General features: G+C 47.9%; 2 protein-coding genes across 3 annotated transcripts in view; one reads left to right on the top strand and one right to left on the bottom strand.

Moving 5' to 3' along the window:
- Window positions 1–7,339: 7,339 nt before the first annotated feature.
- On the top strand, window positions 7,340–12,443 carry LOC135814697 (uncharacterized). 2 transcript variants are annotated; one of them, XM_065327866.1, is made up of 3 exons: window positions 7,340–7,711; window positions 11,186–11,347; window positions 11,378–12,443. In XM_065327866.1, the coding sequence occupies exons 1-3, from the start codon at window positions 7,435–7,437 to the stop codon at window positions 11,626–11,628; spliced, it is 690 nt and encodes a 229-aa protein (XP_065183938.1). In that variant the 5' UTR covers window positions 7,340–7,434; the 3' UTR covers window positions 11,629–12,443. The 2 variants fall into 2 exon arrangements, with proteins under 2 accessions (XP_065183938.1, XP_065183937.1); XM_065327865.1 differs by having other exon boundaries at window positions 7,341–7,711; window positions 11,186–12,443.
- LOC135814698 (programmed cell death protein 10-A-like) overlaps window positions 12,308–14,625 on the bottom strand; it is an 8,999-nt gene continuing 6,681 nt past the window's right edge. The window contains exons 8-9 of the mRNA XM_065327867.1: window positions 13,837–13,919; window positions 12,308–12,947 (exon numbers count right to left, since the gene is read on the bottom strand). Of these exons, the coding sequence (XP_065183939.1) occupies window positions 12,857–12,947; window positions 13,837–13,919 (174 nt within the window). The 3' untranslated portion in view covers window positions 12,308–12,856. The remainder of the gene's footprint in view (window positions 12,948–13,836; window positions 13,920–14,625) is intronic.

Genomic DNA, 14,625 nt, shown 5'->3' with positions numbered 1-14,625 from the left:
CGAGATTGATCATGTGATGGCTGTTGCTGTGACGTACCCAAGGAAAGAAACATTGGATAACTATGTATCTCTTGGTGCTACCAAGAGACACATAACTGTTTCTATTGGCGCAACTATGCTGGCTCCACCTAGTCGCCGTCAATGTTCGGGACATCGTCCACGACCCAAACGACCGTCACTGTCTGCAGACAGCGGCACCTGCCTGTTGGACAGGCGGGTCATTACAAAGTTACATTATTGGTACAGCCCACTTGACCTATTTGTGGCCAGCCATAACCGCTAACTGGATCAGCATGTGAGTTAGCGCTCAGATCCTGAGGCCGAGGGCCAGGCTTCCTTGGTCCTTCCGGCAGACCAGACCAATGGGAGAATGCACTTCCCGCCATCAGCAGTCAAATGGCCTACTAAGCCAGGCAAACCGTAGCCGCCGCGGTCAGCGGAGATTTTCTGTTGCTGGTGCTCTGCTGTGGAACGCTCTCCCTGGTGAGGTCCGCACAATTACCCGGCTACCTGATTTTAAGCATGCATGTGTACCATACGCCTGTAGGGAGTAGTTCGATCGCTCTGATCCCTCCCCCTGCAGTTCAGTAACCCTCACGTAGTATCACAGATACATCGTATTCTCTCTCTCTCCCCCCGGTTACTCGCAGTTATTAGTATCCTATTCTCTTACTATGTGCTTCCATAGCTTTTACTATGTTCTTCCATAGCCACTTCTAGGCTAAGCCTTCGCCGTCATTTTATTGGGTCGCCATCCCGTTTGAATGTGCGAAGTGAAATAAAAACCAACGAACAACACTTCTTCACCCTCCGTTCTGCCTCATCAATTGCTGCCTGATGGTTCGCGCCATTCACCACGTAAAGCGAGTGCTCCTGGTGGCTCCGGTCTGGAGTTCATCGCAGTCGGACCAACTACTTCGCCACCCCGTACGATGTAGGGAGGCAGTATAGACCAATTACCAATGCATCTTTCTCCTCTCTCGTCGACACTCCAGCTACGTGTCCAGGGCCTCTTGCTTGAGTATTGGTCAGGCTGATGTAGCGACCACCCATTTGATGCCCGGTGTCTATTACTGCTGGCTAGCCCTTTCCCAAAGATGCCAAAAATATTCGCAACTTATGCTTTTCGCAACCGTGCCAAAACAAGTGAAAGTTGCTGAAATCGCATCCGTATTTTCAGAAAAAGCTCAGAAGTTGCTAATATCGCAACTCAAAAGGAGCGAGACACGGAGTGTCACCCATGTTCTGGAGGCTCTGCAGGCTTGGGGACCCAATCCCAATTGCCTCGGCAACATCTGACGCGGCACGTTACCGTGTAGATCAGATGGCTTTGGCTCAGGCTCCCCACTCACCTCGGAGCTTTGCAGTCTGTCCGTATTCATCTGCCATCAACTCCCGAAGATACATGTACGTGCTGTGTTCGCCCTTGCCTCCGTCAGCAAGACAAATGTCTAGGGCTCCAGATCTAAGACCTTCCTGGTTCCCTGGTTTGCAAGGGACAAACGTCTTTGTCCACATTCCTGGCTCGAGGAGTACTGTGACATTCAGTATTTCGACCCAGCCTCGCCATAGTGTCGCAGTATTATTATTTGTGTCCTGACTGTCACCCTTTTCTCCCTTTATGTCTCCGACTTGCAGGATACCTGTACATATGGTGTATCCTAGATACATCGAGACATTTTTACTGATTTGATTGATTGATTGATTTTTATTTCACGGATCCTCCAGAGGCAAATAGATGCCTATCGAAGGGAGTCTCCTAACTGTATATCAGGCACTCTGAGAGATGCCAGTTCCTTCACTCCACATGCGCGATTCTCCTTCGCGCATAATGCTTGGCTACGCCCTTGCCTTGGTTGAGGTGGTGAATCACTTTAAAAGTCACACTGTCACATTCGAAGCCGAAGCTCCGAAGTGTAATCGTAGATTCCGCTAGGACCCGCAGGGTCCGACGTGGAATCGGGGTTACACGAGGAGTGAAGGCGAAGAATGTGACAGTGTGTTCCCGCCCGTTGTGCTGGTGTCACCCACCCCTCACTGTCACTACTCTTGACTGCACTATCATTTTGGTCGCTCAGAAAAGGCCAAAGAAAGCAAGAGGTGCTAGTGCTACAGAGTGTAGGTACATGTAGCCTATTGTAGGTGCACCGGTGCAATCAAGGCGTGCATTTGCATTTTTATCTTTAAACCGCTGGAAATTTATGGAAAACTAGAGCGATTTGAGGCCAAACACACTGTCACATTCTTCGTCTTCACTCCGATTCCACGTCGGACCCTGCGGGACGGGTCCTAGCGGAATCTACGAGTCTTTGTGGTCCACTTTCACGACAATAACACACACAGAAGTCTCTGCTGTGAGCACGGTGGCTCGGCAATGGCTTTATTAAATTTTATTGATATTACATGTATATCCTCTTCCTGATTTTTTTTTTTTTTAAATAATTGGATGCATAGAGATAAGAAAAATAAGCACAAGATACTGCTGCTAGTCGCACAGCAAAGCACACAGAAAACGACAAGATGTTACAATGAATGTAACAACACCCGTCCAAGCTAAAGGACCTACAATCCCTGCCCCAGGACGGTACTAGTCTTGAAAAAACCCACACACTCACCACACGGTCATCATCCAGCTTCAGTTCAATCACATGCACAATACAGTAGTATTCTTCCCATGCAGATTCAATTGAACTCCGCTGGCACTAGCTAATACAATCTGAAGCTGTACGTAACCATACAAAGGCCCGCGACGCACACACCACCGGTGCACCCCTACGTTTTTTTTTAAACTAAAAAAGAAAAGCAGTCGTAACTGCCACAGCCACATGGCCAATAAGAAAGCCGATAAGATTATATCAAGACTAACAAGAGTCCATAACCCTGGGTTATGGACTCTTGATAACACACACACCCAGAAGTCAGGGGTGGGCCATGGGGAGCGTGGGATCAGATCAGAGAGGGATACAAACTGCACCAACGAAAAGCCACTGCGCCGAAGTGACAGGAATGCGGTCAAGCACAACATTTAATTTTTTGCTGAAGCAAAAAGTTGCAGGGAAATCCCAAAATCAGTGCGATTTTACATGAACCCCAAATGTTCAAGTAGTTACCCACAAAGACACAGTCAGTGTATGCATGAAGCAGTGTAGGGTCAAAAAATTCAAAAAACAACAAAATCAAACGGCTTCGTATGACCGCGTAGAGCTACTACTTACTAGTACTAGCAAGAGTACATAACCCCCCAGGGGGTTATGTACTCTTGGTACTAGTAGTAGTAGTACCAAGAGTACATAACCCCCCAGAGTGTGCAACGCCTGATCCAGCTCTGCATAGGATGATAGGGTCTTGGTCGAGCGGAATCGGATCTTTGCGTCATAATACCGTACACATCTGAGGGGAACCCGGGGAGTCGCGGGTACTCTTGGATCAAAAACAATGGTGCCCTGCCTCGAGACCGGCCTTGCGCTGGTGTGAAGTGTACGCATGACATCAGAAGATCCGATTCCGCTCGACCAAGACCCTACACAGAGCTGGATCGGCGTTGCACACTCTGGGGGGTTATGTACTCTTGGTACATGTAGTACCAAGAGTACATAACCCCCCAGAGTGTGCAACTCCCACATACCCTGTTGTCCCGACAGAATTTCAAGTTGACGTCATTATTTATGACGCAATGCTCCTTGCAGCAGTGATTTACAACATGTGTACGGGTGTCAACGCATCACACGTTTTTCTTTGCAATAATTTGTACAGAATCGATCGGCTTTGGTCAACCACAGGTTCCGGATTCGTCTGATAATCCGTGTACAGTGCGCATTGCATCATCAAAATGACGTCAACTTGAAATTCTGTCGGGACAGCACCCATAGTGGAGTTGCACACTCTGGGGGGTTATGTACTCTTGGTAGTACTCACGGCTGTCCGCGGCTGACCAGATTACAATATGGCGTCGTTCCACCGGGTTTTAGAGAAGTTTTGGAAACTCGATGCGAATCGGTAAATTCTTGTGAATAGTAACAAAACCAAGTTGGTTTTCAGTATGATTCGACACAAAAAACGCAAACAGTTGAAGATCGTTTGAAAATTTGAAAGAGGAGCATGATCTTGTGCTCCAAATGTTTTTCTTTGGAGCGTTGGAAATACAAACACGAAGACAGACATTGCTGTCACCACGCTGTCTTCTTACCTGTTTACGAGGAGACTGGACCTTGGTCCTCGGCTTTCCTCTTCTGTGGACGAGGAGCCAGCGTACTGGCTTCTTTGGTGGTTGTTAGCAGATGCTGCTCGGCGACAACTTTCAGCCTGGCGAGGTCTCCTGGTATGTTTTTATAGATGACGTTGAGGGTGTTGAGACTGGCGTGCAAGCTCTCTGCCCTTTGCTCCGCGAGCAGGCCCAGACCAACGCCAAGTTTCCTGATGAGCGGCACCGTATGATTCTCTAACAGGTGAAGTTTCGGCGTGATGTTTCCAAGTCGCCGTGCCACAACGTGTCGTCTGCACATCCTCAAGAAACGCCGAACTTCAGACTCCAGCTGATCCATCTCGTCTGCTGAAACTGCCTGGCTGTGACTGAAGATAGCTCGACAAGAAGCGTAGCTGTTCATCAGATTTTCGTGTAAAGATGCTATTGTTTGGGCCTCCTCCGCCAGGACTGGACACCTGGACGTGATGACTGGTACGTGAGCATGGCTGATGGCAGTGATCACGGTGGGCTTCAAGGCTTGGTGGACGTGATTGCCGATGAAAGCACCACCGTGGTACACTTGACGTTCAATCTTGTGGTGTTGGAGAACAGGCTCCACAGAGGCTACGCATGGGCCTTTGAAGTCCTTACTGCGGCATAGCTTGGCAATTTCGTCCTTCAAGGCGTCGACAGTCAAAGTGTGCTGCTGGGTCTTCGTAACTGCTGCCGTGCCTGAATGCCATGTCAAGCTTTCAGGCAATCGTGCCTGAATGCCATGTCAAGCTGTCACTCTCATTGAGGATGTCGAGGAAGTGCATGACAATAGCGACAAGGTCTGGAAAAAATACAGTGGCAGCCATGGAGACATCGCCATTCCGCTTCGACATCGGCAGCTCTGTAGCGGTGTAGCTGGGCAGCGTCTTCGTGATGAACTCTCGTATAGAATGCTCAGACTCCAACTTTACTCCGAAGACCTTGAGCCACTGCCGCAGCTTCCTCAATTGGCTCCATGGCAGTCGGAGGTCTGCCTTGATGGCCAGCGCGGTGCCAGGTGAAGGTGAGCTACACTTGAAGCCAGCTTCCTGCAAGAGCTCCTCCTGTGCAGCTGATGAGAGCCGCTTCAGCCCAGCAATCATTTGCACTCTACCTCCATCCGATCCACCACAAACGGACTCTGCAATTCGGGTCAGCTCAGCAGCGCGGCGTTTGAGTGTTGAGGCAGACGCATCAGTTGACGGTACACTGCACTCTGGTGTTAGCTGGTAAACTTGCGGTTTGCCCCTGCCTCCCTCGCCAGTTTTCACCTCCAGCCTGCCACCCTCTGCCCTAGCCGTGACCAGACGTGCAGTGAGGTTGGTTGCCACATTGCCCTTCAACTTCGACGGAGAAGCACTTAGAACCTCAGCCACTGTTGACGATGGGCGCACAGAGCGGATAGGTGTCGTGCTCGGCGGCGGGCTACGTGCTGTGCTGCATGATGGCGTCTCTCCGGGATTGAACGGGCACATGTTGACATGATGTTGCAAGTCAGGCAGCGGCACGACTTCAGGACATCCACGTAGCGATGGCTCGTGGAAGTCGCAGTGTATGGACTGGCTGCTGACAACCCTGGCTAGACTAATGCTGGGCGTGCGCATCGATGATGCAGCCATGTCAGCACTGCTGCAAGACTTGCATTTGTTATTCGTGCTGAGCCATTCGCTTATGCACTCTGCACAACTCGGATCATTGCAGCATGCTGTTTCCAGGATACCGTCTGCGGCATTCTGACAAATGATGCAAATTTGCACCGCATTTCTGTCTAAAAATCTGTCCCTGTCAAGCGGCAATGTTGCACGATGTTGTCGCGCTGCTCTTGATTGTATGCATTCTGCACTGATATCTAGACCACTTACACTGCTGGTGGCTGAGTGTGTAGGTGATCCATCATCGCTCTGGTGGCTGGGTGCTGCCAGGAGTTCGGCACCTCGCAATGCTGTTTTCGGTTTTGCATGGTGCGCGCTTGCGCCCCTTTTTTTCTGGCTTGCACACGCAGAGCAGTTTGTGCGATGGTGTGGCTCCCATTTGGTGACAGGTCCACAGCCACCTCCACAATGTTCTGCCTTTCTACTGGCTCTCTTTAGGGCTCGCTCGCACAGAATACAGAGGTATGGTGGGTGGATGTCTGAGCAATCTTTCGAGATATCATTGCCATGTACATATTTCAGCAGATCACTATATTTTTCCACACTATATCTGGTAGACTGCTTGAAACAGGAAAACTTTCTGCCACCGACTCGGCAGACTTCTTGCAGTAGCGATTTATGCTCATCCATGATCACTCTACGTCCTCACAACAACTGGAGAGTAACACAATTGCAGTTACGATCCAGTAAGTGTGGGAAATACCAAAAGTTTGGGAATATTGCAAACGCAAGTCACACGGAATTGATGCACGTCACGGAACGAAATTTTCTACAGCACCAGAACGGACACTTACCTACCCGATTCCAAATTATCTAAACGATACTCAAATCTGGGGATACTATTTGGGGCACAAACGTTGGCTCAAATTCTGCACGACGAACGTCCCAGGAGAGGAAAACAAACGTCCTCGAGAGACAAGGAAACAAATCGAAGCAGTGGTCGCGCGGCATGTACGCGGAGCTGAGGGAAAGGCAAAGCCGAAAAATCGAAAACTCACGGCAAACCAAGCTGATTGGAGACGAAAAGTGGCGAAGTCTGTGGAATACTTAGCTGTCTAAAGCAATTCCTGGACGAAAATCATGAATTTTTACGCGTTCTCGGCCGCCATATTAAATGGGCCAAAATCGCGCAAAAAAACAGCCGTGTACTAGCAAGAGTACATAACCCCCCAGAGTGTGCAACGCCTGATCCAGCTCTGCATATAGCCATTATAGGTCTTGGTCGAGCGGAATCGGATCTTTGCGTCATAATACCGTACACATCTGAGGGGAACCCGGGGAGTCGCGGGTACTCTTGGATCAAAAACAATGGTGCCCTGCCTCGAGACCGGCCTTGCGCTGGTGTGAAGTGTACGCATGACATCAGAAGATCCGATTCCGCTCGACCAAGACCCTACACAGAGCTGGATCGGCGTTGCACACTCTGGGGGGTTATGTACTCTTGGTACTAGTATGCCGGCTTTTGTCTTTCGGGTGAACAGCTTTGAGTTTGAACTTGAAGCCTGGTCAGGTCAGACTGTGCTGTAGTCGTTCTTTCAACGTCTTCTCTAACCCTGGCCAGCAGCAATGGCCAAAAAAACGATTATTATAGATAGCAGCAGGCGCTGGCGCCAGGAATTTGGAAATGTTCGATCATTGGAGGATTTGTTTGGGAAGATAAAGGAATATCAGGAGGAAAACAACAAAGAAGAATTCTTGCCTCATCGGACGTCGTATGAAGATGTTATTTGGCAGGAAGACATTGATGGCACAATCGTGGATGATAATGACTATTTCCTGGACCTACCCAGTGACGTCGTGCTAATGGCGTGTGCTGGAGAGCGTGTGTGGCAGCCTGAATTCAGTACGTACAATAATTATGACCATGACTACATTTATTTCAAATGGTGAACGGTACTATTCCGCCAATAACATGTAAAGAACTCTTCCTCACCTCTCCTCCATGCGCTCTCACAGCCGACTCACTGCTACCCTCGGTAGCCATTACACACACCAACCAAGGAAGGGTTGCAGGTAGATACTGAAATTCCTCCTGACAGCTGTTTCGCCTTCATAAGGCTCATCAGAGAAGGTGATACAGTCGTCCCTCTCTAATCCGGCACCTTTTGCTACGGCGTTTTCTGCTGGATTAACGAGGGTGCTGGATTAAGAAATCCTGCCCTCTGACCCGGCCCTACCCAATTGCATGCATGTATCATACGTCAAAACGCAGGGTTTTTCCGTGTCGACCCAAGTATTTGGTGCACGGCTTTATATTTTCAACTTTTCTCCAGGAATATACACAGTGATAAAGTGATAAAGTAAAACAGAGAACATGTTCACATGTACTCTTGCACGCACACGCACACACACACACACACACACACACCTGAAAATTGGCAGGACACTACTCCTTGCTAAAATAAGAAAGTTTTACGACTGCCGGATTATGAAATCAAACTACGTGCAGTTTGAGCGATTCGTTTCAAAAAGTCACTGCCGGAGGCGGAATTCAAGTGCCGGATTAAGATGTAGGAATTGAACGAAAAAAATCGGTTTTGTCAGAAAGTGCGCCGGTTGGCAAGGGTTCCGGATAAACAAGTGCCGGATTAGAGAGGGACGACTGTATTGAATAGGATGATATCAGGTGGAGATGGTCAGATTTATACTACAAAACATGGGCGCAAGATTACGGGCAAAGTGTGAGAATGAGAAGTTACAATTCTCCAGCAACACAGTGCCAGGGGTTCCAAGAAAATGGCAGGTGAGTGATCCAATCACAAGCTGCTAACCTATCCAGCAACACAGTGCCAGGGGTTCCAAGAAAATGGCAGGTGAGAAATCCAATCACAAGCTGCTAACATTAATTTTCTAACGGCTAGGTGATAGTTTAAAGGGGATGTTAAGGCAAAAATTAAAATTTCTCCAGTTGTAGTCTTCGGGGTGCTGAGTCGAATGGTCTTGGTCCGAGAAAGCTGAGACGCTCCCTTCCTACTTGAATCCCAATCGAACTCGCGCACTTCCACCGAAACTGGGTGACTGCGCCCTACTACAGTAGGTATCGGCTATAGCGTGGGTGTTTGAAAAACGACATTTGATTCTTATTGCCGATATTTCTTACACACGATAAATCACGTGTGACATATCAAAATGCACGTGTGACATTATCATATGCACGTGTGACATAATCATATGCGCATGTGCGCACGTTTGGCATGTGGACACGTACACACGGATCAGACTCGCGGTCGACCGGTCGTGCTAGGCGACTAGACTGCGGAGCAGCAGATACGAGAGAAGTCGGAAGAAAGAGTCCGACTGGACAGAAAAAGTGATTCTCCAATGCTCCCTTGGACATAACTCTCTTTTTGTGTTGACTATTATTGTATTGAGTATGCACAGAGCACAGATGTTATTGCTACTGGCGATACACTTCACACTAATCTGGCATATTTTGCTGCATAAAATCCATTCTTAGGGCCGATATATTCTACTATGCGATAATACTGCTTGTAAGAATAAATATACACATAAAATATGTGTTATGATTATGAAAAAATGAGTGTTCATTCTTGTAGGCAGTATATTCTTGTATACGACCACACTATAACCGATACGCACTGTAGATGGGGATTTGTATGCAAAATGTCACTAAAAGCGCCATTTCGTTCTTATAAAAGCACGGATGACCGCGATTGGCCCATATGTTGTAGTCTTTTGGACGCTGAGTCGACTGGTTTTGGTCCGAAAAGGCTGCGATGCAGCGTTCCTCCTTTATTCCCCATCGAACATGGTTGAACAAGTGGTCACGTGCTCCTGGGTGCCCAAATCACCTGGTCACCACGCCAGCAGGCGACAACTTTCACACCAAGGTTCAACTCGAGTGACAGGACTGCACCCAAAAAAGGTCAAACAGGCTAGTAAGTTGTACCCTGCAGGCACGGTGACCAGGTGACTGGCGTACGCAGGAGCACGTGACCGCTTGTTCAACCATGTTCGATTGGGAATAAAGGAGGAACGCTGCATCGCAGCCTTTTCGGACCAAAACCAGTCGACTCAGCGTCCAAAAGACTACAACATATGGGCCAATCGCGGTCATCCGTGCTTTTATAAGAACGAAATGGCGCTTTTAGTGACATTTAGCATACAAATCCCCATCTAGTAGGGCGCAGTCACCCAGTTTCGGTGGAAGTGCGCGAGTTCGATTGGGATTCAAGTAGGAAGGGAGTGTCTCAGCTTCCTCGGACCACGACCATTCGACTCAGCACCCCGAAGACTACAACTGGTGAAATTTTAATTTTTGCCTTAACTTCCCCTTTAAGAATTTTGGCAAGCCATCAAACAAAGTGAAAGAAAGTAGAGTACTAAGCGTGCAGTGCAGCAAAAGTTACAAAGAGTGCACACACGCATGAATGGACTGTAGTTACATGTAGATCTACTTTTCACTTGGGCAGTTCTCCAGCCAACCGCGCAGGCATGCAGAGACGCACCACGTCGACTGTCCCTTCCTTGGTTGGTGTGTGTAATGGCTACCGAGGGTAGCAGTGAGTCGGCTGTGAGAGCGCATGGAGGAGAGGAAGAGTTCTTTACATGACTACATTTAGGCTATTTATACTACGTTTCAATACGCGTCGTGTTTTTTCCACGTACTGGCAAACGTCGTTTTCATGCAGGTGCATTCACACAAGCATGTACATGCGTTTCGTACGGCTGTGCGTACAGCTATTTTTGGACACAAGCTGCCGGGAACTGCAGAACGAATCTCGGTACAGGGGTCTCTGGATACGTCATCTACGTTTTCGTACAAGGCGTTCGATTTGCCCGCCACGTTCCATGTTGTGGCTATTCGGACGAAAACGTCACGTACGCCACGTTTTCGGCGTAGTACGTTACGGGAACTCGACACAAAGAATCCCGGGGACACTCTCCGCGTTCCCATAGCGTATAGGAAACCTGTTCTGCTCTACTTTCACACAAAGAGATCACATGGAATGTGTACTGGGGATTTCCGGTTCCTAATTTGGCAATATTCTCCCTGATTTGAATGATACCCAGCAGATCCGTACGCATTTTATTTGCCACAAAGTAGAGAACCTCATCTCCGCATAGAAATCTGGACCCAAAATACGCGAAGCTGTAGAATCTAACCCAGACACCTGCTCTCTACTTGATTTCTCTGCTTTTCACGAAGAGCAGAACCTCTCTGGTGATGTAGGAACTGAGGGTAATTTTCGTACGTAAAAAACCCGCGCTGTTGGGTTTCACTGTACGGCCTCCGGGCTAACTTGTCATGCACTAACGAGCCATTAGGCTGTCTGTCGTCTTTCTGGTCTTGCAGAATGCCAATCCTCTTCTGACTATGACGCTGTGGACGGAGGTGATGGTGATGGTGCTGCAGACATTGACCTCGACCAGCAGCGTAGCCGCCAAGATCAGTACTCAGCGATCATCAAGAAGCTTTTGTCACCACCGGTAGCTAGTTCATCACCGAAGGATGAACCTGATGGTGGTGAAGCATTGAAGGATGAACCAGATGGTGGCCGTGCATCATCATTGAAAGATAAACCCGGTGGTGGTGAAGCGGTGGACTGGGCGGAAGCTATCTATTTGTTGCGTGACGCGGACCGGAAGATGCTGGCTGCTCATTTGGGAGTGTCCCTATCAGATGCTGACGATATTCAGCTCGAAGCTGCTGTATCTATTGAAAGTATGCATAGGGCACGGGATGAGCGCACTATGAGGTCTTTGGCCTCCCCAAAGCCTGTTGCAAGTGCAAGCTGATATGGCTGTAGTGGAATGGCAGCTGTCCGGTTTGCTTCGGAACTGCTGCTGCCTTGGTGGCCCAGCGTAAGCGTTTGTTGATGATGTCTTTGGGTATGCATGTGTCTCTCATGTGTGTGTTTGGTGCTGGTCATCAGGCACATCGATTCGTCTCCCTTCGTTGTGGCAATTGTTCAATATGTTTTCCTTTACTCCCAATGTTGTTGTTGCTGTGTTTTCTTTAAATTCTTTATTCTCACGATGTTGTTGTTGCTGTAGTTGTTGTTGCTGTAGTTGTTGTTGCTGTAGATATGACTGTCTGTGTGGCTATTGCTATTACTGTTGCTAGCCTAGTTTATGATTCATTCAGCTGAGCTGCGTGAGGCGTCCCTCAGAATTGTGTAGCCTAGTTTAGTACGAGCTTAGTACTCGTACATGTGTACCTCTGCCTCTGGGACCGCAGTGGATTGGGTTACTATGTTTGTAGTTGCTCTTCTTTAAACTGGCTTTGTTCTGTGTTATTGTGCTGAACTTTGTTTTAACCTCTCTCCATAATATTTAGGTACATTAGGATGTGCACAATGTCATGTTTGTGCTGTTGTTCAGACCACTACTAGTATGGCTTGTGCATGGGTGATCGTGCTTTGAAACTAACTTTTTGACACTGTTGACGTGCCTACAAGTAGCAATCTCCTCCATGTTTCTTGTATCACATTATCTTTTGTTTCGAAGTGAAGAGCATAAAAATCAACAAATTTGACTCACTGTTGTAGTTATACATATAACACCGAAATGAAGCGTCCTGCTGTGTAAAATACAACAACTGCTTTCTGTGAGGCTGTGTGTGTGTGCGCGCGCGCATGTGTGCGTGTGGATGTGTGTGTCATACAGTATATGATACCATGACAACGTAGACTAGTACACAAATAGTGTGTACGTCTATGGGCTACAGACTGTGAACAGGCTTCACGTCACTATCATTTTGAACACGAATCTTACGGTGCTTCAACTTTTTGTGCAGCACTACTTTATCTCGAAATCAACACAGTGAGCTTGGGATTTCAATATTTACAGTGAATGCCTTCAAGGGGACAATAAAGAAGCCAGAATGTTCTAATTCGAGACCGATTTCCACGTAAAATACTATCAAATTCCATAACTTAAATTTAGAATATTATAATTTGTCTATAAGGATTGACGTCGGTTGTGCAACATGACAACGGTAGCCATTCAGCAGGCAGGCTCATGACTATGGCTGTCCACTGGCCATGCGAAACAGGCGGAGCAGCGTGTTGGTCTGGTTTATCAAGCGATTGGCGCTCACGAACACGTCATCCGTTCTGAAGAAATTCACACACACACACACACACACAGATATGCTGGTATTGACATCAAGCATACCAGTAGGCCGAAAGTATGTCATGTTCCGGTACTTGCATCAAAACTAGTAACCTCATTCAGGAGCAGCATTATGATTCAAGGCAGATAGTGGCATGGGAGCCTGTAAAATATGCTTACAGAATACAACAAACATGGAGAAGGACAAGACTAATGATAGCTTGCATGCCGTCCTAACGCCGGATAGGACCCAAGAAAACGGTCTGCAACAGTGCTTTCGGTTGGATATTAGCTCGAAACTATTGTTGAGACGAGGTCTTTGCAAGGCAAAGTAATGGCGAACAATTCAAGACTATATATGTCCAGTGCATTGCATATGTGCAATTTTAGCAATTCTCAGAATGGCCGCCGCGTGACATGCTCCGGTCAGAGCGCTAGCAACTATGTCCAAAGTGAAGTTTGCCCTCGGTTGTCCATGGACTGGTGCCATAGTATTTTGTAATATGCCTCATACGATCCCCTCTAAAATGCTTTATTACTAGCATCTTTGGACCATTATTATAAGGTGCCACCCCGTATCAGGTAATTGCTGTGCCTGCAAACATGCAATGTTCAAGTGAGGAATATGGCCCGGTGGAAGTAGCATGCATTTCGTCTAGCTTCTGGTCATAAACTTGAAATCCCCCCCCCCCCCCCCACACACACACATGACTATGTACATCACCCAACCTCAAAATGGAAATAGGACATTGCCAGCTAACGCCTAACGGTACTGTTGGTCGACAGTCTGGTGTTACAGAGCATGACCATCTAAACGGGATAGCTCCACTGGCCGTGAGCAGCATGTCAGCAGAAGTAAGCAGAGCTCAGTCTACTCTGCTCCTTTCATACCTTGCATCTCGGAAGTACTTCTTCAACGTGTCGCTGAATACTTTGGAATGCTTCACAAATGTCCTCTTCTGAAGATCAAGTGCCTGTTCAGTACACACAAAACGAGAAAAAAACTATTAGGCGACAGCAAGAGTACACAACCATGTTATGTACTCTTGGCGACAGGATGAAAGCATCAGCAGAGTCTGAGGTATGTATTGCCAAATGTAACTACAGTAAAACCTGAAACTAAAGACCACCGTGACTAACGACCAGCCTGGTACCACCGACCACTTCGCCAGGCACGGACGGTCTCACATTCAAAATTCACTGTGACTAGCGACTACCTGCTGAACGCGACCAGCGACCGCCTTTTCTTGTCCCAAAGACGATTTTTGACCCGTAACTAGCGACCGCGATGTAGGAAATCAAATGTTGCTCGAAGCTCCTTCTTGAAATTTTGATGATTTTCCGTGGTCCTGAAAGGAATCTTTCGATACCACAGCTGAAGAAATGAACGCAGGTCATTTTGACTGTGGAGTCGGTGTGGACTGCACTACACCTGTCAGAATTTCAAGCGATGTCAAGAATAAACATGATAGGAAACGCGCATCGAAAGCGCTCTCTGATCGATGTTATACTACTCGGAGGAGAAAGGAAGACTGAGCGGCTCTGTCACCCCAGTCATACAGACGAATCGACGATAGCATCAAGGAATCCAGAAACAAAGCAGCACCGCAAGGTCCTGATGCTGGAGGATCGCATTCAAGCAATCGAGAAATCGCAACAAGGACAGTCAATTCGATTGAT

Source organism: Sycon ciliatum, chromosome 4 (genome assembly GCF_964019385.1).
Source record: "Sycon ciliatum chromosome 4, ocSycCili1.1, whole genome shotgun sequence".
Lineage (NCBI taxonomy): Eukaryota > Metazoa > Porifera > Calcarea > Leucosolenida > Sycettidae > Sycon > Sycon ciliatum.
This window is presented reverse-complemented; position numbering and strand designations above follow the sequence as displayed.